The following is a 27561-nucleotide window of genomic DNA, read 5'->3' as shown; positions in this document are numbered from 1 at the left end:
CACTTGCATTTAAAGCAATTGCTTAAGAAAAGGCACCTCACAGGTCTCAAAACATCTCTCAAAGATCATTTACCAATATCCACCAGTATCTTTGATATTCACAAAACACACTGCTATTCAGAAATTCGAATGTTATTCCTTTAAAAAACAAACAAAAAAAATTCCAAAAAAACACATCACCACCAAAAAACTCTTAAGCATTCTCATCTGCTAGCCTGCATAGAAAAGATTAAAACTTGGACTCCAAGATATTACACTTTATTCTGCCAAGGTGCCAAGTAGCAAGAACATCATGCTACTCATTCTATATTAACAACTGGAGAGGAAACTCACCTTTTCAGTTCCTTTTCCCACTTAGTTCTCTGACAGATTTTTAGACGTCTTGCTTTTCCCCCTATAGCAGACAGCACTTATTTACATGTCCCATCCCAGACACAACAGCACTTTGGACTCCTCTCCTTTCTAAAGTCATTTCTTATCTCTGCTGAATGACAAGTATGACCCATGTCAAACCCCCACTTTAAAATAAACTTACAGTATGTGACATGAAAACTGAGTTGAGGCTTTTCACAATTTACATACAAACGTTAAACATCAGGATCTGAAAAATCACAGCTTATCACTGAATATCATATTTTACATGTTTAGAGTCTATATTACTATGTTTTATGCATTTAATCAAAACCCTGAAATGTCAACATTTTACAAAGTACCAAAAAGTTGCATACATATAGCAATATAAAGGGCAAATTAATAAACTTCACATTTTTGCTTTGCTGAAAAAAATTAAGACCAAATCCAAAGGAAAATGAAATCCACTGCAAACCTATTTCTACCACAGTCACAAAAGGCTTTGCTGCTTGTCTCTCTAATAGACAGGGAGTATAAAGCCCACAGTAGCACATAAAGGCTAATGGCAGCCTACAATCTAATTAGTCCTTATTATAACACTGTCCAGAGATTGAACAGATACTTCTTTAGAAAGAACACAGGCACAAAGAACCCACCCACAAATGAGTTACTTTTCCTTTCAAAGGTCTAGAAATGCGTAATTGTCTTTGACCAGGAAGAAGCTTGGCTGAGCCTGGCATGTTAGGTAGCCTCCCTTGAGCTTTTCTTGACTGACAGAAAAAAAATGGGGAACAACAATGTTTGTACATTCTGCTTCATTTAGACTTCCACCTTGGTTTACAAGGCTGAGTGAAAGTTTTTCTTTGTATGAGGCTAAGACTTCCTGTGAGCTTTGCTGAGATTTCTGTGGAAGAGTAGAGAGCAGAATGAAAAAGCATACGAATAAAGCTCCAAAAAGGTTGGGTAATTTTTACTTTTTTAAAAAAATTTGAGCATGCTGTAACCCTGGAGGATGTTTAAATACATGTGACTAAAAGGCAAACCAAGAATGGTGGTTACCAAGTCATGTTCACTGAGTGCTAATGTCTGTGCTGCCTTGTTAGTGACATAAAGATGACGCAAAGAGCGAATTCCTGTACATCATAGGAGGAGGTACAGTTAGAAAAGTAGGGGACAGGCTGCCTAAGGCTTAAACAGCCCCAAACTCGTCCTGTCAGAAGCTGATCACAAGACAGAAGAGTGTGCATGGCTATGTAACCAGTCACTCTGTGGAGCTCTGCGCATAGTAACTTGTCTTGGAGAGCTTACAAAGCTCAAGTCCAGCGAGACTTGCACACGAAGGGTGCCGCTACAGCAGCATTAAAGTCTGGCAAAGAGTATATTTCAGAAGTAAATCTCCTGATCATCTGGACTGCTACTGTGCTCGTTCGTAACTTGCAGTTTCAGAAAGCAAGCTGGACTCCTTTTGCATAAAATGGAAACAGAAGATGTGCTCCAGGGGTTCGCTCAATGCACTCCAGCCACTAATGAATATTCAGTCCACAGATCCAGAGAAGAACCGTTCTGAAGTGAGACCTCCCACAGTACACACAGCACAGACATCAGGTCCTCAGCAGCAACTGTGCTGCTTTACACATCCATGTCTATTGGGTCACACTGCTAATGTTACTAGTCTGATCTCCCGTTGTATCGCAGACCATTGCATTTCACTCAGATACCTCTCAGACAGAACCTTGAGACTTCAATGAGACCAAACCCTTTGAGCCCGTAAGACTAAAATACATGCCGTAACAACAGAAGGGTCTGATTGCCCAGTGCGCTTGCTGGGGCTGTGAACTGATAGGTAAAATAACCTACAGGATCCAGTGGGAAATTCATGGTCTATGCTTCTAGAGGCTTCTTTTTCCACGCCTGACACAATTCCTCCACATAGACAGACATTTTAAACTGTGCTAATTTCATCTAGAATAGCTGCTAGCATGTGTTCTCCTAAAAGCCCTTCGTTTTTGCAGAACTTGAGCACAGTGGATACCGGATGAAGCAGCACAGTAACAGAATAAAATCAGGGAACGTATTGCACAGACATTGATTCATTTTGCCTTCCCATAGCATAACTACGAAGACGCATCTTATTGTTCAAATGCTTATTTCAGAAGACAGATGTATGGAGATGGTGTTTATATTAGTTACTTGTCTATCCAAGGCTAGACAACACTGTCGGAGGGTTTTTTCCCCTTGAAAATAACTTTTCCAGATGGTGGAGCAATTTAGTATTTACCCTGCAATCAAGCACTTTAAGATCCTTTCCTTTTCAGGGTGTAGAAGTCCAAGCACAAGCCGCCCCCAGCTGCTCCTAGCACCAAGGATCCCTTTGGTGACCAAACCCCTGGTGACAGAAATGGTCTTTCCTTATAACGCTGGTACTGCACCCGACGCTTTAATCCAGGCATAATGATGTCCCCGTCCCACAGTGGTTGCGGGTGTGGAAAGCACGCTCCTCGCAAGGGTGTGCGCGGCTGCGGTGAACGGCAGCGCCGCGGACGTGACTGCGCCCGGGAAAAACGCATGGAACGGCAAGCGCTCTGCGGCGGGGCAGCTGCGCGGGCAGCGCAGGCACCCGGGGCAGCGCAGGCACCCGGGCAGGGCACGCACCCGGGCAGCAGCGGCACGGCGCCCCCATAGCCCGGCGGCTTCTCCTGAGCGGCAGTTTAACGGCTCCCGCCGCGCGGCCCCACACGACCCCGGCGGGGCGGTGACACCTGCGCCAGCGGCCGCCGCGCGCCCTCAGCCCACAGCCCATTGGCTCCGGCGCGGTCAGCTGGTGGCGCAGCCTGCGGGCGGGCGGCGGGGACGCGCGGCAGCGTTTCGCCGTACGGCGCTTAAACCTGGCGGCTGCCGGCGCGTTGTATTTTTCGCTTGAAAATGCGGGCAGCCGGGTTCCGTAAATGACTTGCTGTTCACACTCGGGCCCTCCCGGGGGCTGCGCGCCTGAGGGCGGCCCGCGGGTCCCTCGGGCAGGGCCGCGCCGCCGCAGCCCCGGCCCCGCACCTGCTGGGCCCCGGGCGCCGTCCGCTGCCGGAGCGGCGCGGCGGAGGGCGATGTGAGGGGGAGTGCGTGCCCCTTCGCTCCCTGGGGAACGCCGCGGCCCCTCCCCACCCGGCTCGGCCGCGGAGCTGCTGCCCGGAAGCGTGCCGAGCCCGCCGGCCAGGCTGCTGCCCGCAGCGCCGGCACCGCCGCCGCCAGCCTCCCCCCCAGCCCCGCCTGCCCCGCGCCGCTGCCACCCGCCGCCGCACAGCGCTGCCCCTCCGCTCCGCTCCGCCCCGGCCGAGGCCGAACGCGGCGCGGGGGCGCTGCCGGTCCCGCCCGCACGGGCGCGCACACCCGGGCGCACACGCACCCGCGCGGGCACACACGCGGAAGTGCACCCCGAGCTGGCGCCGCGCCCGCCGCCGCCGCCGAGGCCGCCCCGGCGCAGCGCGCAACATGGCGCTGGTGCCCTGCCAGGTGCTGCGCGCCGCCATCCTCCTGTCCTATTGCTCCATCCTGTGCAATTACAAGGCCATTGACATGCCCGCGCATCAGACCTATGGAGGCAGCTGGAAATTTCTGACCTTCATAGACCTGGTAAGTGCCCCCGGCGCCCGTGGCCCTGCCCCCTCCCCCCCTCCGGGCTGCCCGTTGAACGGCCGCGGCCGCGCGCGGGAGCGGCCAGGGCGCATCGCGGCCCCCGGCGGCGGCGGCCCAGCTCGACGGCAGCGCCATGAGGTGACCTTAAAGCGGGGACGGCGACATGTTGTGACTCCAGGGCCGGTCGTGAGAGGAGCCAGCCGGACACCGCGGCAACGGAGCCGGGTGGTTTGAATGGAGAGACACGGACGATGCCGAGGGGCTGCTGCGGCGAGTGCCGTGGGGAAGGTGCGCCTGACGGCCAGTCACCGCCGTGCTGAGGCTGTGTTTTGCCTTTCTTAATGGCTGGTAGTAAACACCAGAACCTGCTGTCCCCAGCATCTGGCTCCTGTGTGCTGTCAAAATAGAAGACATGTCTTGCTCCCTTTGGCCTTTGTGAGGAATCCATCCCTGACAGGTGCAAGTGTGTGAGAGTGACACAAAAAACGTTGGGCAACTCAACTTGCCGGATCCAGTTAGTTTTGGTTGCAAATCCATAAACGAGACTGTGAAACAAGTTTCATTTCACTTTCCTTCATAGGGGTCCAGATCGGGAGCAGTCACGAGCATGCTGGCCTGGTAGAAAACACCAGGTGCTGGCCAGGGGCTACTTTTGCTCTGAGCTTCCTGGCCTTGTTGCCTCCACAACACTGTTCCCCTAGTGCAGGTGGGAGGAAAGGGGGCTGGAGGAAGAGAGGAGATGGAAGGAGAAACTTGGATCCTAGTTCAGAAATAGGATAGCCAACTTACACCTAGTGTCTACAACAAAGTATTTTTTTTTCTTTGAATCCACAGTGTAAATAGGTGAGAAATTTTGCAGTCGCTACCGAGTTACAGAAAAGTCAAGAAGTGCAAGTATTTCAGTGCTTCCCAGTGATAAAACCTATCTCAGAACCTCATGGTAGATTCACAAATATTGCTACTATTGCATATGCGCTTCATATCCAGTCAGTAGGTTGAGTTTGTGAGTTTGGAGACCAAACTCTAAACACATTAACCTGGCAGGTCAAGTGTGCAAATTTCTGCATCAGCATTAAGCTAAGGTTCACTGAGGTCCGTATTTTAGTTGGACAGAAGAAGCACCTAGCGCATTTTGCACTTAGCTGGGGTGATTTTTGTATTGGGTGCCAAAAATTTGCTGGATGTCTGAGGATTCACAGGCAAAACTAGTGCTTTTACTGTGACTGTAAAAAGGCATTTTAAGGCCTGATGTTTTTCTAGAAGGCAAACTGGAATCTTACTTTTTTTTTCCTTTTGGGCTGCTGAACTGTACTGTCAGTAATATTAATTGACAGAAGTTAGCATCAAGTAAGTTAGGGGAGAGCTGTTGACTTTGCTGGCAGTTGAATTGGAAGTGAACCAACTAAAGCTAAAAGCCAATGATCTTGTCTTTGAGTCACCTTCACCTTTTCCTCTGTTCTCCTAGCCTTGACAGTTGTTTGAGGATTAAGTGAACTAAGACTGTCATACAGTGAAAATAACATTTGACAGTACATGATATTTGTCATTTCCCAAAAATCACAGCCTGCAGTCTGTGGCAAGTTCATGTGGGCTTTCCCGTTAAAGCCTGCATGCAGTTCAGGCTACTTCTGTTGTGGCCCAAAAGGTCAAGATAAATATGTAGTGTTTTCTACAATGTCTGGTATGGTTATCAAATGTGGCTAGTAATTTCTGTCCTTCTGGCCCTGGTAGTATCTTATCTAAGCAAATCTGTCTTTCTCCTGGGACAACTGGGAGATTTGAAGAAACAAAAACTGTGGAATCGTGAGGAGGATAACAGGAGGCGTGGTTGGAGGATGTTAGGCACGTTTCCAAAATACTGTATGTTGACTAAATCTTGAAAAGCTCTTCTTTTAAGTTTCAGTTTCCTCAACCTTGTGCAGTATTCCTGTGTCAGTCACATTCAAAGGCTGTCTAGACAAAATATCATCAATGCCAGAGTCTTGGCAGACATATGTTCTTGCTACAGATTGTACCTCCACAAGCAGAGATTTTATCTTTGACATCACAGAAGCATGTATAAGTTCTTTCTGTTTCCAAAAAATGCTGTCAGTTTTTGAAAAAAGTGATTTTATGACTTGAATCTAAAAAGTAATTTGGATGTTTTTTTTTTCACTCTGTCCATTTGTGAAGGGACATTCTTTTCAAGTCTCAGCATCAGTAAATGTCTTGGAGATTTAGGTAACTGACTTTGCAGAGCTGCTGTGTGAAATAATTTACAGTTATCTGCAGATAACATAATTTTGATTCCAATTATGAAAAACTAGTAGTTTGGACTGTAAAACACAAGACACAGTAAAGTATTCTAAATAGATGCATTTATCTGAACAGTAGACTTACAGCCCTCACGCTGTTCACAGAAGTTGAGCATTATGGGGAAGTTGTTTAATACAGAGATAAAGACTGTAATGTCTCTGTCCACCTGTAATATTTTGGATGTTCATACCTAAGTAAGATTTTCTGAGATGCCAATATTCATGCTTAGTCTCTCCTGCTCTTGAGTTTAGAAAGAAAACAAGTGCAACTGATGACTTCTTTTATCTGCTGTCGTTCTGATGACTGACTCTGGATTTTTGCAGTTGCGAATGTGATGGCAGTATTCCCTAAAACACCCATATCAATGGAATATTTTACTGGTTTATGAAGCGATGTACTGGTCCTATATTTTACCATTACACTGGTGGTGCTCCTCACTGTAGCTACTAACAATCGTTTCTCCACCTAAGACTTTCTCCCTGATATGTAGAGGGGGTAGGTACTTATCTTGCTTACCCTGGTAAAGATACCTGCATAGTAGCTGTGGATTCCAGAACACTTCAGAAAAGCATACAGTATCCTTTTTGTCATTTATGGAAGGGGAAACTGAGGTACAAAGAGGTAAAGAGTTGCTGCCAAGATCACTTGGCTGGCCCAGCAGATCAAATCATCGAACTGAACATTCAGGCTAGTTCAGAACTACAACACATTGCTGTCATTTAGCCTCACAACACAAACCAAGCCCCAAAGTTAGTTCCTGTGAAAAAAACAAATGGGTATTTCAAGAGATGCACCTAAAATTTCTTGTACAGCTGCCTTTGTTAGGTCTGAGATTCACCATTTTGTGCTTTAGTAGTGGTTTGCCACAGGACTGCACTGTCCTGTGCCACAACCCATAAATTCATTGTTGAGCGTCATAGTTGAAAGTTAAGTTAGGGTGAAAATGATGCCAGTACAAAATTATTCTTTGCAGCAAGTTTGTCAGCTATATAAGTCTCAGAAATTTTCCCTACTTGTACCACTGTTCCAGTTCTGTAAGTACTTGAAGTAGCTGAATTAAATATAATAATACTTGAAACAAAGATAACTAGGTCATCCTGCACACTGCAATCACACACCTGCCTTTATAAATACATATTCATTGAGGGATCTGTTGCACCAGCTTGTCTAAAATGGCAGGATCCTTGTTGCAGGGGTTAAGTTTTGTTCTTCAGTTTCTCTTAACTCTTACTGCTGTTATGAGAGGAGGGAAAAATAAATAGAATTTGTATTCTGGAATAAAGTAGAGCCTGTGGGTGCCGAAAGGAGACCAGTTCTACTTTCTGTGTTTGGGTGTGTGATAATTAGCAGAAAAGTAGCGTAGAGTTAAAATAAGTATGTATCTTCTTAGTAAGGTGTGCGCTGGTCTAAGTAGCTTCTGGTTTTCATTGTGCAGTTGTGAAAACCTCATTCCTCAAAGAAGCCAGGGTAAACCAAGATGCTATTGCATATACATATGCATGCATTAACAAAATACTGGTTTGGGTTTTTTTAATCTTAAGGCCTCTCGGCTAGGCTGAACAGGGTAGTTACAGAGACAAAAATCAAGACTAGAATTTTGGAAGCAGTATCAAGTATTATGTTTTATTATGATGATTAATGATCCCATTTTGAATAACAGAATGTTAATGTGGGTATTCATATGACTTGATTCAGGGCAGCCAAAGCTAGAGAGGAATTGATTTTGCTCATATATACATCTGCCTGGCCTTATACTTTTATTATTCTCTTGAAAGAAGTAGCAGGATGTGTGTGTATGAACTTTTATATATTGTCTGGCAGACTGAGTTCTACAAAAAACAGGTATAAGCTCTGTTCCCAACACACTTTTTGGTAGTATGTGTTGTATTTGTTTTGCAGAAAATGCCTTTAGATTTAGTTTAAATTTAAATAAGTCATCAGAACTTAGTTCATTTCTTGTCTTTGGAAAATTTCAGAGGGACATGTTAACAATAAGACTAGAAACTAGAGTTGGTAGATTTGTCATTTACTGAGTTGGTGTATTTAGTTATTAAATTATATGAGATATGATTGCTAGACAACAAAAAAGATAGCAGCTTAACAAAGCATAGCTAAAAAATATAGGTGATTTGTGCCCAATTTGGGTTTACTCATGCTGATGGGAAATAAAATGACCAGAAAATGTCAAAGGTCAGAGGATTCACAACCAAGGAATAATAAGCTGTGCCACTGGTGCGGTATCTGAAGTTGAGCAAGTTTCATTACTAACTGTATGGGTTAAACTTATTACAACACAGAGGACAAAAGTAGAAACACGTTCCCCACTGTGAAATATAACTGACTCTTTTCCAGGATTTTCTTTAGAAAAATGAATTTCACCTTCTGCTTTCCCCTTTTATCATCTCTAAAGTTACCCTGATATGCAAGTATTTTATGGCTTTTGGGTGAAGATATTACAGAAGTGTAAAGTATTATTATGTATTAGTCCCAGAGGTAATTCATCACCATGTCTAATTGTCTCAGTATTCTTACTATTACAGAGAATGCAGTCAACAGAGTGTTGACAAGTTTACAGAGAAAGAAAGGGCTTGCTTTTTAAGGAATAACAAGGTGGGATTTCTTAATGGTGCTTAATGGATTTGAGAGAAAAGGCAACAATATACGTAAGGGAGCCTTTTAATAAGTGTGTATTTTAGAGCTTTCTTTTTCCCTCTCAGGCTGTAAACATGTCAGAGAAACAGCTATGTACAGTGCCATTGATGCAGTAATAAAAATGTAATAGCATAACTGTTTCTTATTCATAGACCCATGTTTTCCATCTGCTTTGGTAGCGCTATCAGAAATTGACTGGAATTTGAGCACCACATTGAAGAATTCCATTTTCACATTTCATTAGCATGTCTTTATTTTACAATTGGCCTTAAATATGTTGAACATTTAATTTGGGAATTCTTAGGAAAGTTATGGCTGTCTTGAAATATTTGTGTTGGCCAGGGGAAAGGAGGAGAGTAGAAGAGAGGATAAATGGGGATCACTTACTATGATGATAGATTTAACTAATGTCAGTAATGTTATTTTATAACTTGGAATATGTAAGCAATAGGTAACAGTGCTGTGTTTTAAACCAGTGTAAAGTCTGTAGACTTTTGCCAGAACAGTTTCAAATGATGACAGCTTCAAGGAGTTGGTTTAGTAGTCTGTAGTTCAGCTTTGAAAAAAATCCTATTTATGTGATACTACAGTTGAATTATTTTCTTTACAATTTTATTATAGTGGGAAGGATAATTCAGATAATCTTGTATGCTTCCATATGGCAAAATTGTTAAATAGTTTAAACAATTATTTTAAACAAGGGCAACACATCTAGTGTTCTATGTTCGTCTTATGCTGAAGTCAGAGTTGGGGTTCTGAGCTGTTCTAATTGTTGTGAATATAAGTATATTACAAAATATTTAATTTATGTATTTTTGACCTTATATTTGTGTTATTTTAATGAGGCTCTGTAAGCTTATACAAGAAACAAATTTTGAAATTGACCTTCAAGTCAAAGATCTATATAATCTATCAAATAATATCCTCTAACTAATACAGAAAACGGCAAACTTAAATTAAACATACTTTTAATAAAAATCAAATTCCACTTGAATCTTTGCAGTTATATCAACTTGAGGATATACAAGGACTTGTAGGGTGGAAGTCCATGTGGGTAGTTACTTGTTTTGTCCTTAGGCTGAAAAAAAAAAACAAAAAAAGGAAACAATCACTCTGTCTGAAAGTGGGGAAACAATCACACAATAGAAATCTTTTATTATCAGTGTGATGGAAATCTCAAACATGCCAGTATGCCACCATACAACGAAACGTGAAATTCTTTAAACCTACAAATAGAAAGAAAACCACCTTTATGAAATTACAGAACGATGACATTGCACAGAAGTAAATTTGCAGATTTGGACAAAGTAAAACCACAATAAAATGTAATAAAATGAAGTTGAAGAAATAGGTAATTCTGCAGTGTATTAAACACTATAATATAGATTTATTACAAGGGATTATGAGTATTTACCTGAAAAAAACAATAAAATTATCGTTTTCCTTCCATTACATACAGGCTTTTTTTGGGCTGCAACTGTCCGTATCTAATAATTAGAGTTGCAGTGCCTGCCTGTCCTAGTGTGGCATTTAGAAAACATTTTTCTAATTGCTTGACTTTAATATAGACCTTGAAGTTGGGATGAGCTCAGCATGGGCAAAGAATTCCTTGTCGTTTGGAGTTTTAATTGCTAATGCAACTCCAGTCAGTAAATGTCAAAAAGATAAACACCAGTGACAGGTCTGTACCCTTTCTGCAGAATTCAAGAGTGAAACAAATACTGGTGTGTAATAAGTTCACATTGGACATTGCTCTATTTGAAACAAAAGTGATGTTATTACTCTCAATACACACAAGAAAAACATCAAATTCCTCTCAATGTAGGGTTTTTTCTTTTAAGTATCCGAATCTGAGGCCTGATCTTCTCACTTTGCATGTCCAGGTATATATACGGCATATGAGGTAGAAACAAAATTAATAATGCCTTGGCTTATTTTGAAGACTGAAGGACAAACTCCTTGTTCAGTCTTTGAATGGGTGAACATGAAAAGCTTTCTTCCTTCTAATGAAAGCTTTTTCAAATTTTGCTTTATTTGCTAGCATTTATTTGAATAACTACATTTCCCCATGCCATATTTTCCAAAGCTCTGAATTTGTTATTAGTCTTCAAACCTTATGGCTTTTGTTCTATTACTATGTACAATGCAAGATTTTTTTAACTTGACATAGTTAAACTTGCTACCACTGAAAAAGCGCTGTTTAACTTTAGTGGATGGAAAAGTTAACCAAAGTCTGAAGAAAAAAAAAAATCATTTGGAAGGTGAAGTAAAACTTCCAGCCTTTTCAGAGAAGAAGAAACTAAAGTAAATTAAAATTTATAAGTATGTTTTGGTAAGACTTAAACCGAAGTCCCTCTCCCAATTAGAACCGTGATTAAGCATTTAGAGGGTTTTCATCAGCATTTTGCTGGTTATCTCAGGGTATTTTACACTCTCTTGGCATGTAGCTTGTCGGGGTTTTTGCAGTATACTGCAAAATTTAGAGATTCTGTTGATTGGAAACAGGTTATGTGAATGCTAGGAGAAAATCAGAACCTGATTTTCATTTGTATGAAGGCTCCTGGCAACTTAGTTAAGTCCATGTGATTTTCCCTCGAGAGTTTGAAAGCAACATTTGAATGCCTCTAGTTGCATTCCCTGAACATCTTGTCTTGCCACTGCCCTTGCAAGCATCCTGTTTACTGTAGGATTTCCAAATACTCGCCAAAGGGTGCAATTATATAATTACTTTCCACTTAGATCTGTGTGCAACTGATATAGCTCAGGTATTTTTGCTGCAGTTGTCTACCAGGATAGTTGTTTCTATGTGCTTGAGGACTGTCTACAATATAACTTAAAACAAAACTAGTGCCGCTAGATTTTTACAAGCTGAATATTAGATATCCTGGTAAAGATAAACTAGAATAGAATGTAGAGAAGAGCAGAATGTCAAAATATTTGCTAATTCCTTGCTGACTTGTAGAGCAAAGCACAGGGGCTGGTGGGTTATTGCAATTAGTTTAAGCAGAACAATTGAAGAGGCTGAGTCTTACCTCCACAAATGCTGCTAGATGCTTCAGACTGAGTTGGTTGTGCAGGGACTTAGCAGAGAATTTTTTCACTCTGTTAGGAATTGATTGGCCTATTTTTGATTTTGTGCAGTGCTGTCTTATTTGTGTATTTTTTAAAACCTTGTCTTTGTGTACCTGAGAGTAAATTTACACCCCCAACCCCATTTGCCTATATTTTATCAGGTGTCTTGAAGCCTCCTGGTCCTGTCAGCACATAAGTAACAAATTGTTATTTATTATTATTGCTAGTATTATTATAATTCAGTAGGAGTGGGAGTTCCACAGGCAGAACACAAGTGGCACGTGTTCCTAAATGTATTTGATCAGATGCAAAAGGAAGAAGAAACACCTGACTTTAGAAGCTGGTGTGTAAACTGATAAAATGCATGAATGCAAAAGGGATGTTTTTTTCTGTGTGGTGCTTAACAAGCTTGTGCCTGAATTGGTGGAATCATTTCATACAGCTAATGTTCAGGCTAGTGTCCCGGTGTGATCCTGAGGCACTGCAATAGGACCCTTGACCCTAGGGAAGATGCAAATTGTTTATGGGCAGTGCTTGCGCAGGCTCAGCTCTGCGGAGGATGCAATAGAGAAGCTGGGAGAGAAAAGGAAGATCCAGCAGACAGCACTTTGTACCTGGGGTGTGTGAGTGAGAGAGTGCACCATGCTGATCAGCCTTGTGTTGTGACAGAACGGTATTCAAGTATCTGACTGCTGGCAATGAGGACAAAGCGAGGGCAAACAAGGAAGGGGTAGAGATACAAAGTGGCTGGTGTTTCTCAGCTAAAACATCATGTCTTCGCTCTCTCAGACTTCCTCCCCTTCCTTGTCCTCTCCCTCATTTTTTCCTCCCACACACCCACACGGTCTCCCCAAACAACCCCCCCCCCACTGGTGGCACAGCACCATTTCCCTGCACATGACTTTACTGGTGTAGCACACTTTCTACTCAATGGAGGGTGCCTGCAAAACTTTGTCCTTAGAAGCCATATGCACTGACAGATGCAGAGGTCCCCATTTGCTGTTCACTTCAGCTTACAAACAAATTGAAACTCCATGCTGTGAAATCTTTATTGACCTGACTTGACTTGTTACAACTGCGTTCCAAGAACTGTGAATTTGCCTGTGCATTAGACACAATTATCTGTATTCTTGTAGGTCCCAGGAAGTGACTCCTAAGAATGCATGAGTCAGAAAGGAAACCTTTACTGCATGGACCTGCTCTACAGCACTGTACTTTTAAACTGGACATTCAGGAGACTGAAAGGGATTTGGAGTGTTTGGAGATTGATATGCATCTTTGTGTACGTTTGACATAATAGTTATTTACTTATGCTGTGCATAATTTGAAAATACCAAACTTCATAAAAGCTACTCTGTTCTATAGTCTGTCCATACGCTGTGTATATCTAAGAGTAGATTGGTGCACTACTGCTGAAGTCTGTTTAGGTGGCCGGTTAATGAACCATGGGTAGAAGATTACAGTGTCTTGAGGTACCAGATGCTGTTAAATTTTTGAGTGTCAGAGAACTCTAGCTAACAAGAGAGAGCAAACAGCTTTCAGGTCAGCTAGAAAAGGATGTGCCTGTATTTATTAAGAAGCTAATGATGTTTCTAATTCTGAGTATAGAAGTTTGGTATTAAAATCTCCTTGACTCAATGCCAGTATAATTTCAGAAGATAAACACCTCTGAATTTCCAGTTATTATAGTCTATGCTATTAAGTCATATGGCATTTTAGGCTAAGTTTTAATTTTCTTTTTCTCATGGTTTGCGGCAGAAGCTACTAAAATGACATTGCCAAATCAATTCAAAGCTGTTTTGTTCCCCATTAATTATAAGGCTGAGTTAAAACGATGAGGTTTATTTTATGAGGATGTATTTTAGAAAAGGGTGGAGAGATCTCGTTACTTTGGGGACTTGAGCCAGTGGTATCTGGACTTCTTGATTTTAAAAATCAACCTATAACATATAAGCAAAACATGAATGTCTTTGAATGTGTGCAAGGTATGGTTCTGTTCATCCACTTCTGGCTTTGTGAATGAAAGTACTCCCACTTTGTCCTGATCCATTCGTGCCCCGTATCAACCAGTCAGGCTGCTCACTTGCAGGTTGCTGTTAGCTATCACTGTATTTTCTGCCCTTTTTTCCTTATAGGAACTCGCCTGTGCAGTATCCCTTTTCTCTGTTCCTTCTAATCTTTTCTTACCCAGCACAGTCTCCCTGGTCTTTCAGCGCTGTGTCCCAGTTCCAATTGCATACGCAGCCCTCTTCCAGAAGCCTGCGTTTTCCTGCCTAGTGCTGCTTTTCTTATCCCCACAGTACTCCTTATACTCTTTTGCCAACATTCACACATACTGTCTTTTTCACAGTGCATTGACTGTCTTACATTGTCTTCTGCATCCTCACCCTGTTTCTTCCCAAATACCAGACCTACTCAGTGTCATTCTCTTGTATTTTAAAGCACCTCGTGTAGACCCAAAACAATGAAGACTCAGTCATCTTCCATTAGAAAGGCTTGATTTTGGTATAGTGATAGCCTTAAAGAAACCTTTTGAAATTATGTTGTTACATAAGACTCTTTGCTTTGCTTTCTGTTTTTGAACAAGTTTTTAAGCATCCTGGTTACGGGAAAAAACTCCCATAAGTGTTAAGCATAATGGATCATGATCTTAACGTTTATTATGCTGTTAAAATCTTGTCATTTTTTTGTAGTCTGCCATTCAATTTTTTATGATAAATTTTCCAGTTCAGAAGCAAGTCCTTGCCAGAAATTGATGTTTCTGTTGAAAAATCAGTATGTATGGAATCAGCAATCAGTATTTCTTCAGATATTTTCTATATTTTCTTTGTAATTTATATATTTTAAATTATATGCTGAGATGATTTAAATTGTATTTTATATTTCCTAATAGGAAAACTTATCTCCTAGTAGTCATTGTGAGGTTTGAAATCTACTGCATTCAGTGAGATGAACAAAAATACTTATAAGTGTTGCTTAGCTTGTCAGCTATTGCTGTGGTTAATAGAAGCAGCTTTCTTTTTTTTCTGTGAACAGGTATGAATACTTATTCCTTGTTTGTGTGGGTGGATTGGGAGCTCATGCAGACACACCTGTTGCAATTTGGAAGTAGGGGAAGAGAGAAATCTGCATTTCACAGCAGTAACTTTCTACTGAAACCTACATGGAAGCGTATTTATTCTTGTTAGGGGTTGCCTGATAGAGACAAGCCTGCCATGGCCCTGTGCCCCCGTGTCTAACCAGTAGCGGGGCTGAACACATGCCCAGCAGGCACATACAAAACCAGAAGTATAAAATCATGTTGCTGAAGTGCAAGTCAATGCAAATAAAATTCTGAGTGGACTAGGTGGTTTAGGTTTAAAAATATCTTAAGATATGTCAGCCAAATAGTCAAGTGGTGACTGGGACAAGGAACACTTAACATATAGCCCACCTAGGGTCTGTAGCCTGCCTGGTTATCGTTCCTGTGCCCAGCACAGGGGTGGGCTGCCGGCTGGATGCACTGTTCTGATGGGAGCTCTTTGGTCTCAGTGCCACTTTTTGCAGGGAGTTTGACCCTACTATGGGGTTTGATCTGTGTGGCATGCTGTTGGAAGCAGTGCTCTCAACTGCCTCATGATAAAATGTCACATATGGTCTGTGGATCTTGCAATGGTCTTGATCTGCCAAGGTATTTTGGCATTACTTCTGGCAGCAAATGGGAAGATATCATCTATTACCCACTTTTCTTCCGCTTATTTAAGGTCAGGCTTCCAGCTCTGGGGTGATACGCAGCATCCACACCATACTACATGTGAGTTAGAAATATGAGAGTTTTGAGCACCTTGCAAGATAAGACCCTAAAGTATTGAAGGGGGCTTTTTTGGTGGGATTTTATTTGGGTGGATTGTTGATTTTTTTTTAATAACTCTTCTGGTGTGATTGTAAATTTAGAAATTATGAATTTGTTCCAGATGGGAAGAAAAAGTCAATCTCACAATTTCTTGTGAAGGAGAAAGATTTAGAAAAAGTATTTCAGAGTCATGGTTTCAGTGCAGTTGGACTGACCAAGTGAAAACAAAACATTTGCTTGTCTTCATTCAGATACTTGGACAAAATTACATTAGAAAGGAGTTGGCTGTTGCAGTAAGAAATAATTATTCAGAAATATTTTCCCAAATGTATTAATTGAAAACTTATTTTTCTTTAGCAAGGGCAAGATCAGTGTCACAAGAGCAACATAATACTGACAGTTGACTTATTCATGTTAACCTTATTTCATAGGAATTGTACGTGTGGTGTATGAGATAATGAAAGCAACCCTGAAATTCAAATATAAAAGTGAAAGTCAGGAGGGAATGTGATAAGTCACATCCAGAAAAAAACTGTTTAATCTCTCTCTCTTTTTTTTTTTTTTTTTTTTTTTTTTAGATTAGGTACATCCCAATTGCAGGGATTAATAAGTATTTTGAAGAATAACCAAAAATTAGTAATATGGTACAAGCGAAGTCCACTTTTGGCCACTCTTTCCTTCTTAGACTTGGTATTTTGCCTGTCTTGGGTCTTGTGCTCTATCAATGTGACTAGACAGTGTTTGCCAGACAGAGAAGTACAGTGATGGAGTTAAACCTGTTTTATGAGATGCTTATTTGTGTGGTATGCCTGTATCTCAGTGCTGTATTTTCAGACAAGGTCTCTTTGGCTAGGTTGTGGGGCACACAGCTGTGAGCCCTCATTTTGAATCACTCCAGTGCCTTCTATACCCTTCTGGGTGCTGTTCTCGAATGTATATATATTTGGTGTGAGAGAAGACATATCCTTGATATTCAGAATTCTATAAAGTAAAGTGACCTTTTAAAGCCAGGTAGATGGGGATTCAGCAGTATGAATCAGACCTGGAACAGCCCCATCTTTTATTAATATAATGTCTCTTGATTTACTGCAGGAAGCCACTGAAATGATTAAGTGTACCAGCAGTCTGCAGAAACTGCCTGGGTGACCTCTGAAGCGCTATGACGAATATAAAAGAAGAAAATTTAAAACCTGTATGATCAGCTTAAGGAAAATTAAGGCCATATCTCAGCTTGTTGGAAATGCTGTTAAAGTGGGAAGACAGGTAGTGGCTGCAGAGTGGCAGAAGATCTAAGCCACATCTCTTTCCATACGACCTAAAATGAATGATTGTTCTGGGTGGAAAGCATCTTTCCACTGGAGTTTGCTTTCAAGTTTTCCTCCTTGGTGGTCTTCCAAAAAGAAAGCATAGGTAAATAGTATAAACAGCTGAAGAGTATCTATTCCGAACAGCTAATCTTGTCCATTCTCTTTATGGATACTTATTTTTGTACTATCTATCTCCTTCTATCTCCATCTTCCAGGAAAGATGCAATGCACGTGTAGATGGAGGTCTTATGATTTCTCTTTAGGACAAAATTAATAAATCCTAGTAGCAAATATCTTACTAAGAGTAAAATTACTTTGTAGTGCCATTGCAGCTTTTATTACAAGATCTCAAAGCAGTTAGGAAATAATACCCAACTAAGCCTCACAGTATCTGTGTGCAGAGAGGCATGATTTAAACCAAATGCAAGCCCAGCATGCAAGGCACTGAAATTGGCTGGACATTTAGTCATTAAAATCCTTAAGGAATTATCTTAGTTGTGTAATCTATATGTTAAAGCATTGTAAATCTCAAGTGGTCCAGGAGGTGATTTGTGGGACATAGTCGCCCGTAGATTACTTCTTGTCAGCCTTTGGGTTTTGGTGGGGTGGGGTGGTACTGGAGTTGAGACTGGCTATTCAAGCAGCACTGTCCAGATAATTAAACATCACCTCCAGTCTGCCCTGTCTCACCGGCTGACTCGCTGCTACTGATATCTGCAAAGATACGGGAAGTGTGTGGACATTGCCATCAGGTGTGAATGAAGGCACATGCTGCCCCTTGGTGGAGTGGAGCAACCTGACTCCACAGGGGTTCCTGTTTCAGCTCCTTCTGCTCTCCAAAGTAAGAGCCGTGTGCGATCTTGGCCTCAGCCCTTCCCAGCATTGCAGCAGACACTGTTCTCAACCTGTACCTACCCAGCTGCTGCAGAGCAAGCAGTGGGTAGAAGCAGAGCGCTTGTTTGCATGGTAGATGTAGGGAGGTGCATCTGATGATAGAGGAAGGGTGAGCTGAGTCCAGGCTGCTGCTGAGGGAGAAAGGAAGAGATACAGCTATTTAAATAGTAGAATATAGGATGCTGCCACGGGTGCAGAGTGGGTGGTTGCTGCAGCAGAGCATCAGGAGGGGTGGCTGCAGCAGGGAGAGTTGACCTTCAGGAGAAAAAGAGGCCCTAGACCGGAGATCTGGCCCCTCTGTGTGCTGCGCACACGTTGTCCTCAGTCGGCAGCAGCCGTGGGGATTATTGCCATATTTCTGGACAGAAGGAGGTGTACCTGCACTGTGTAGCACATGCAGCTTAAATGAAGAATCTCTGGGAAATGTTGAACCTGCTGGGTGTATACTGTGAAGTTAATCCCTGTGTGAGCAGTAGGTGTTTATCCAGAAGAACCAGGCATTCAGCAGCCTGGACAAGTACCACGGATCCTCACATGCTGCCTGGAGACTGTTTCTAGCTGGAAAGAGGGAAAAATGAATGTAGGGTAGCTCTAACCTACACGGTGAACATGTAGGTTAGCATGGAGGCTTCCACCCACATGACCTACTTGTGGAGCAGCTTCTTGTCTGAAATAAACAGCGTGATACCGTCCATGCCCGTTTATGTAGAACGTGTATTTCTGTTGGCTGGAAGAAAGGAAGGTACAGTTGTCAGGCCCAGATGGAGGCTTTGAAATATGCATGATAGTGGCAGCTGTGTGTGGGAAGAATGACTTGAAGTGTGTTGAGGAGGAGGAGGCTTGTTTACTGTGCTACTGTCTTCATGTAGCTGCAGAGTTAGTTGAATGGGGAGAGAAATGAGGAATGTATTTTCTGTCCGTGGATTATTGCTTCACTGTGCTGGACAGTTTTTTCTCCAATATTCATTATTTGTTTGAAAATTCATAAAGAATCAGTGAGTTGCAGTGAATTGCGGGGAAGTATTGTCGATATTTTGCCAGTTCTGGATCCTCGTGGATCTGGCCCTGTTTTCCTGAGCTGGGCCCTTCTGCCTGCAGGGTCCTTCTCAAAAGCTGGGCTGAGGCAGCTGTGTGCACACTTTGGAGAGGAACACGTTGTTCTGGCAGCCTTCCCGATCCTGAATTTTGTGTGTGCCCTTATTTATGAGCGTGTTTGTAGTCTGTGCTTATGTGAATACTTCAGTCTGTGTACCATTGGCACTGGTGTGTTCTGTCTACCATTGGCACTGGTGTGTTGGCACTGGGTTGCATTGCTGCTGGTGGTGCTGGCTGGCAGTGGTGCTGGAGGCTGGCCCACAGGTGCGCCCTCTTCCTCCCCAGGGAGATGGAGGCAGTCCTGGTCAGACGCAGGTCGGTGAGGCCTCGTGGCCAAGGCTGCCTGCAGGCAGCATGCCGCTTGGCTCCTGGGCACCTGCCTTCATGCAGGAGAGTGTGGTTGGGCTGCATGCCTTCCTCTTCCTCCTTGTAAAGGCAGCCCACAGTCGCTGAGCTGGGAGTCACCTCCGCGAGGGGATCCAGCTTTCATAGCTGCCGAGTGTATCACCTTCTTTCAGGAAAAAAGGCGATGCCAACCCTGGCCCAAAGGTTTTGAGATATGTAAGAGGGAGTATGTATATATGTACTTCTGATTATCTGTAAAAAAAAGGAGGATATGTGATACACAACAAAAAGTACTCTGTTCATGTGTCAAGTGGAACATGTGTCAAGTTCATTCACAAACTCTTTAGGGTTTTATATTTTTTTAGATTTATGTTTTATGTTTATGGTTTTCAGTCATCTCATTAATTAACACTTTTATATGGAGAGAATAAGGGTTTATGGCTTATTCCTTTTGTCACAACAATATTTTCCAAGCATGTTTTGTTGAGTACATTTTTCACATTCCCACCCCAGAGCATGAAATTAATCTTTTCTGAATAATTCTCTAGTATCTCTTTCAGCTATGTGGCCTAAAAAGGTCTTTGACTTAAAACTGGTCTAAAAAGAAAGTCTGAAGTTGTAAGGTCATCTGCTAGAATATCAGAAAGGCATGAGTGGACCCTAATAACAAACTTCTAGAGTCAGAGTTAGTTTTGGTGTCAGCTCTTTCACTCTGTGCTGCAGCTTGGTTTGTCCTGACCTGGACCCGGCACTGGAAGACTACCTTTGCTCTTTACACTCAGATAAGGTTGTGTGTCTGCTTCCGCAGAATGCCAGTTAAATGTAGTAGATAGCTTCCAGATACACCTAATTTTGAGAGTAGCTGCCATTTTAATCTGTAATCATATGACAATGACTTCCAAATTTTTATCATTTGAAAATCTACATCCTAAGTGATTTATCTGATTTGAGCTTTAAACTTACAGCAATCAGTCAGACCTACTTCCATTATAAATGTCCTTCCTTCCCTCCTCATTTTCTAGCAGGTCTGTGGACAAACCATGCTTCGGACCTTTTCCATTCAACAAGTATGTCCAAGTATTTTATAAAGAAGCACAGCAACAAAAGGAAGCAATATCATACTCATCCTTAATGTGACTTTTCCACGGCTTTATTTTTATCTCACCTTTACTGTGACATAAGACAACAATGTAAAGAGCCAAAATTAGTGATCATCAAATGTTTCAATATATTGAGTTCTCAGGAGATTGAATAAATCTCTAACAGCCAGTCTTCCTGAAGTCATAAAAGGAACTGAATTGATCAAAGTGTAGAACCATCAAAAAGGGAAATTTAAAAGTGTTTGTTTCTGTGTTGGACAAACACAACATCTTTACAACACTTCAAACAGAAGATGTTGCTGCAAATGGAGTGTGAAAAAAAAATTTGCTTGATTAGTAGTAAACAATCATGGCAGCAAAAGAACTTTAGGTGTTTATATTCTTGATTAATCATAGCCCACATTTGCTTCTGACAATTTTACTTTGAAAACTGTGCTAGTTTTATTATTGTTTTACTCTCTTCCAAATGAGGATTTAGCTTTGTTAGCTCTTGACCGTTCTTCATCCAGTTTTAAGGCCTCTAGCTTGCACCCTGTGTTGCCATTTACATCTTAGGAATAGGAATGTACATCATTATAATTTGATATTGCTAGCATCTTATCTTCGCCTTGTGTGTAGACGTAGGTCAGACTGAAGTTTCAAGGCATAGAAAATTAAGACAAAGGCTGGATGAAAGCTTTCTTCCATGAAGCAGATACCAATTAGAAATACATGTTTAATCTGGTAAACAGACAAACTGAAACACAGAGAAGACTCTCTTAAATTATAGTGCAATTTATATGGTTGTTGCCAGGGTCCATAACTGAAAATTATTTTTTTCCATGATAGACTTATCATATAGGCATAGCTTTATCAGAAAGAGGAAAACACAAGTGGTGTTTATTTAGAAGTGTGTATGCCTGTATTTAAGTATGACCTTTCCAAGATGTCTATAAGGGAGGAAGATATTCAAATCTTGAAGAATTTTTGCCAGCTGTCTTCTATCAAGGGCAAAAGGGTTATTTGATGAGTCTCATTCAGTCAAGAGTTTTGACTGGTGTCTTGTTCCAGAATATCATGAGCTTTAATATGTCATTACAGGAGAGTTAGTAAACTCTGCGGGCTTCAGTTTATCTATAAAATGTGACAATAAAATTATCTATTGTTACTTCACTGGATGATGTCATGAGGTACAATAAATATGATTTTACAGTGCTTTGTACCTTGTGCTATGAATTGTAGTAGGTTTCCTTTTCAGTTTCTTTTGAAGTCCTAGCCATAAATGTTAAAATTTTGGGTAGACTTAGCTGTAATGCTTAGTAGCTGTAATTTTTCTTCACAGTTTCTTCAAATAAACCAATAATACAATATTAACTTCATTAGAAAATATTTCTCATCTTAGTTTGTAGGATATGAAGCTATCATCTGCATACATGATCATTAAAGACAAATTTAAAAAAACCCACCCTCCGAGTGGCAACCTAATTTCACCTGACAGTGCATGTAACATTCGGTTACGGACCTTCAGTGTGACTTATCTGAAAGTCCTTCATATAGGCTTTGTGTATTCATTTTGTGTCACATATTATTAGAAAAAGTGAGATTTTCCAAAGACTTTGTACAGTTAAAGTTAGGCAGCTGCCAGCATCATTGAAGTAGTGTCATGGTTTAACCCCAGCCAGCAACTAAGCACCGCATAGCTGCTCAGTGGAGGAGAGAATTGGAGGATTAAAAGTGAGGAAACGCGTGAGTTGAGACCAAGACAGCTTAACAGGTAAAGTAGAAGCCATGTGTGCAAGCAAAGCAAAACAAGGAATTCACTCACCACTTCCCATGGGCAGGCAGGTGTCCCATCTCCAGGCAAGCAGGGCTCCGTCACGTGTAACAGTTACTTGGGAAGACAAATGCCACCACACTGAACATCCCCCCTCTTCCTTCCTCTCCCCTCAGCTTGTATGCTGAGCATGATGTCCCACGGTATGGAACATCCCCTGGGTCAGTTGGGGTCGACTGTCCCGGCTGTGTCCCTCCCAGCCCTTGTGACCCCCCGCCCCCACCGAGCCTGATTGCTGGTAGGGTGAGAAGCAGAAAAAGCCTTGAGTCTGTGTAAGCACTGCTCAGCAAAAACTAAAGCATCCCTGTGTCATCAACACTGTTTCCAGCACAGATCCAAAACATAACCCCATACCAGCTACTATGAAGAAAATTAACTCTGTACCAGCCAAAACCAATACAAATAGAAAGCTCAAAGAATATTTCATACTTAGGATCCCACCTGGAATGTACTACAGAGCCAAACAAAGGAAGAAAAATAACAGGACTTATGAGAATGGCTGAATCTTCTTTGTGAAGTACAGGTAGGATATGTAGGGCAGAATATTGTAAGGGGAGAGGTAGCAACGCTCCCTCCTACCACAGTCGTCTTGTTCTCTCTTCTGGCTGAGTATATCTTTGCAGACCACAATAGATACGAATATGGTACCATAAATAGGCATTAAAATTCAGGGTTCTTACTCTAGTTTTAAGGAACAATGGTGAGGAATGGTGGACTCCTGTTGAGGCTAGCCCATTTTTGAAGTGTACACATTTAAGGTGTTAAACTGGAGAACTCCAGTATCCCAAGACAAACTGAAGCTTTGATTTCAGCCTTTACAGCAACAGAGAAAATAACTGTGTGACTACATCCGTACGTTGACTCTTACATTTTAATTGATAGAAGACTCCACAAAGGGAAAACAAAACATTATCATCCTAGTTTGTTAGTGTCTTGTCTACATTGCATACATATGGCAATGACAGCCTATGGAAATTCAAGTCCTAAAAGCTGTCCCCCCGGCTGATAAGCACTTCAATAAATACCATTAGCAGCTGGAAGGACAACCTGCAAAACTTTAATAAGGCTTTTCAAGAAAATAGGGTGCTGCATTTCATATGCAACTTGCCTTGTAGATACTTAAGTGACAATTTTTTGTCAACATTGTGCATCTTGGTCAAAAGCTGAATTGGTGTTAGTTTGCTGCTGACACGAAGACTTGGAAAGATCCAGGAAAAAAACTCCCATGATGAGGACCTCACCAGAGAATGCATAGCATCACTTTAATGTGAACCAAAAGTTGGACACAGGATGTGAGTAAGAATTCTTTATATGATGGGGAAACAGTGAACTGTAAAATTACATGTGAAAGAGAAAAATATTGGTTTCAGTATCTTTTGGTTTCATGCAGATAGAAACAGATTTTGCACAGTTACCAGAGAAGTGAGAGACCAATCTATGATTACATTTGAAAAATAAAAGGGCAGTTTTAAAAAGCAGTACTAGTATATAAGTATGTATATAAGAACTTCCTGACCTGTTTAGACAGCAAATGGCAATGAAATAACCATTTACTTGTCTTTGCTCTTTCTGAGTGTCAGTAACAGATGCATGCCTAAAATTGCACAAATAGCTTGTCTCTGTTCTAATGGGTGAGTTGAGCCTGGCCAGTCTTTGCAGGCGTTGCAATCACAGAACGATCTCCAGTTTTAGATGGCTGACACAATTTGGATAGGATTTTTTTGGTTGTTTCTATATGAACATATAAAAGAGCAATTAGTTAGGAATAATCTATTATACAAATTTAAGCTCAAATCTTCAGTTGGTCTGCTTCCCCAACTTCTTCTTCCCCCCACCCCGCAACTGAGTAACATGTCTGAAGTCTTACCAGCAGGGAGACGCTTGTACAAGACTAAGTACTATTGCTGCAGTGTGTGTGCACCAGTATATTCATGCAAAGCTTAAATGACTACAGGAAAAGTCCTTCAGTAAATTGTGAAAACACTTCAGAAGTGTTTAAGATTTTGTTATCAGCTGGAGATCTATCTAGAGATATCTGTGTTTTGCAAACAAGGAATAGATTTCACAGTCCTTGATAAGACTAAACACTTCCCCTTATGTGAAGCCCCAGACTTCATGTAATCATAGGATCACTCAGGTTGGAGGGTAAGCCAGGAGGTCATCTAGTCCAACCCATTGCTCAGATCATGCTCAGCGCTGGCCCAGGTTTCCTAGGATTTTGTCCGAGTCCTGACTAATGGGTTGAAAACCTCCACTCTTCAGCATGTTAATAGTCTTGTACAGCTACACATCCATCTTTTTCCACTGTATTGTAGAACTGCTCTATCACATTGTCTGTTAAGCACCTCGCTGGTGATAATCCTGTTTGCTGGATTTGTGATAATCTGATACACTCATAATCCATCATGTATCCTGATATAGCATATTTTTGGATTTTGGTCAGCGTGGACAACACATCCAGGTTTTTCAGTAGTTCTTGTTACATCCAGCTGGAGCATGTGTTACGGAAGTTTTTAAGAGGAGCCACACCACAGAACTACTGAAGGTAATGGTTAAGCACCAGAGTTAGAGTTTGCTTCAGTATTATTTTTTTTTTGACAGCACTAGTCTTCTCTGCAGAGGCAGAGAACGTATTTCTTCCTGTTACTCATTAGTTTAGTTCAGTAACTATTTCATTCACACAGAATGAAATCAATTCACTGAGAAACCAACTGGGAGTTAAAAAGTAGGAAAGCTGGTATTCCTCCTCCTCACCTGTGAATAACAATGAGGTGTGGGAGAATAATATCTACTACCTCTAAAATCTTGTAAGGCGTGGTGGAAAGAAACACTAAATCTGGTTTTACTTAGTACAGAAAACATTTCATTTGTTCAGTATGTCAGATTTAAATGCATGATGTGTTGTTTTAAGCTTTTCTTTACATGTGCGACACATTTAAATAATTTATTTAGTTAAAACAGTTCAAAATTCTGCTTGAAGAAATTTTAGCATATCCCAGCCTGTCACCATGATAATTATCTATCAGAAATAAAATAAATGCACCATTTTATTCACCATTTTCTAGTATAATAAAAAAAATTAAGGGCTACAGCAAAACCCCATGCTTTTATTTCTTTAGGGAAGGTGTTTGCTGTTCTGTTGCTTGGTTTTGGCCCTTACAAGTCTGGTTACATTCCAGAATACTAGAGACTCCTTTTTTCTGCCTGTGGTTGACCAGGCAGTTGCATTCAGTGTGACGTTTTTGCGACACTCACGTGGCAGCAATGCCTTAGGCCTTATTTCTCTGCTGTTCTCTTCAGCAGGGGCTTCATCCAAAAATGGAAAGCCCTGCTGAATGTAGCAGTCTGCTTACTAAGTGTATCTTGCCACAAAGAAATTACTTTTGTTTTTGTTTTGTCCAGCTACAGTAGCGTTTCCTGTGGGTATTTTTCAAGCTGAATTTAAAGCACTGGTTTGAGTTACAAAAGAGTAAATTGCTGTGGATTTGCCTGCTTCACTCTTGGTTGCTCCTCCTGTGCTACTGCGCAACAGAGAAGTTAACAGATGTACTACTCTGCCTTCTTAGGAAATGGTCACTGACAGGGAACATCTCAGTTCTGAATCTTACTCCTCTGTTTGATCTGAATAAATAATTTGACCTATAAGGAAAATATCTTTTATTAGTTCTTTAAAAAAGATTACTGTTAAGAAGAATGAAGAAATTAAAAACAGGGGAGCACACCATATTGTTTTTTAGAACTGAGCCACGTTTTATAAAATATAGCCAGCAGTCAGTTGATCTCTGCTTTGTGATTTTCTGTTGGTTTTAAAAAACCTACTAGCTTGGTAGAAATATTACAGTATACAATCAATTTACACTCCCAAGTAACGTACAATGATACCATTAAATAGGCTGGTTTATGTCAGTTCCACGTAAAACCCCCTCTCAGTGTGACATTTAGAAACATAATAAGAGATGTATAAGAAACAACTAGAGTATCTTTCATCCCTTAGCAGTTTCAAATTTCTCTAAAAGATGGTAAAGATCTGATAATACCAGAGAGAAAGTCCCCATCTGAAGCTGGCTGTCTTTGTATCTAGTGGCAAAATAAATGCATATATGTCTTAAGTGCTATAAAGTGAAGGAAAACCTAGAATAAAGTATGTGAGATCCTTGCAGATTCCTTGAGTAGTTTAGAGAGGCAATGCTCTCTCCATCTTCAGTCTGAAAACCTGGGAAGTAGGAATGGCAAAAAAAAAAAAAAAGGGTGTGTGGAAATGTCTGTAGAGCGACAGTTATTATGCTGTAGTAATATTATGATATGCAAATGGTTTCATTTTTTCTAAGCTAAAGACACAATAGGGAAGACATGATACAGTGTTTTACTTTTTAGCACGCAAGGTTGATAATTGCTTGGTTAAAAATATGACCATTTGTGCTGTAGACTTTTTGCGCTTGCTTTTCAAATTGAGTATGTGCTGATGTGCTGCCCTTATCTTGGCACTGATACAAATGTAACTATAGACATGAAATTTCTGAAGTTATCGTTTTACATTAATGATAATACTTCTGTATTACAATACTATTATCATGTTTTGCTTTTAAGTGAAATATATGTTTTGACTACACCGATAGCTGGATAAACCTTGCCTCTTTAAAAGAAATCCCTTCATAAGGAAACAGAATGTGCTTTTACTTTATTTAGTGCATGTGTGCAGGTTAATGATTGGATGTCAAACATTTTGTAAATCAAAGCAGTATTTACTTTGTGTTTTCCCCAAAAAGATTAGCTAATACAATTTAATGTAAAGGCAAGCTGTAGTATTTTAACTTGGAGTCAGTGTGCATTTTCTGGGTTATTACTTTGTTTCAGTGTTCTCTCAAAAGAGGATGCTTCCCTACCCATATTAGATTTGCCATACTTGTAGGTTTTTATTACAGTTTTTTAATAGTTTTATTAACCAATATTAACCCATTTACATGCCATTAGTTTTCTAATTCAGGTATTTTGGAAGTAGATACAAGCAATACCTTCAGTGAGTCAAATAAAATTTCATGGTCCTCATAAAAACAGTCACTGTGATGTAGAATCGTAGAATCAGAATAATTTAGGTTGGAAAAGACCTTTAAGATCCAACTTTAAATCCAACTGTTAACCCAGCACTGCCAAAGCCACCACTATACCACATCCCTAAGC

The 27561-nt window shown here is 41.1% G+C and overlaps 1 protein-coding gene across 8 annotated transcripts in view; it reads left to right on the top strand.

Annotated features, from left to right (window-relative positions):
• The first annotated feature begins 2998 nt into the window (after positions 1-2998).
• AIG1 (androgen induced 1) overlaps positions 2999-27561 on the top strand; it is a 127987-nt gene continuing 103424 nt past the window's right edge. Inside the window, exons 1-3 of one of the 8 annotated variants that reach the window (XR_013928580.1) lie at positions 3001-3975; positions 4157-4266; positions 13134-13279. Coding sequence is in view for 4 of the 8 variants with exons in the window: in XM_080390085.1 (XP_080246211.1) it covers positions 3835-3975 (141 nt within the window). In the remaining 4 variants the exon portion in view is untranslated. Of the gene's footprint in view, positions 3976-4156; positions 4436-13133; positions 13280-27561 lie in introns of those variants that run through there. The other 7 variants (XR_013928581.1, XR_013928579.1, XM_080390085.1 and 4 more) reach the window with 7 other exon arrangements.

This window comes from Falco punctatus (genome assembly GCF_963210335.1).
Source record: "Falco punctatus genome assembly, chromosome: 5".
Lineage (NCBI taxonomy): Eukaryota > Metazoa > Chordata > Aves > Falconiformes > Falconidae > Falco > Falco punctatus.
Note: the sequence above shows the minus strand (reverse complement) of the source record. Positions and strands in the feature narration are given on the sequence as shown.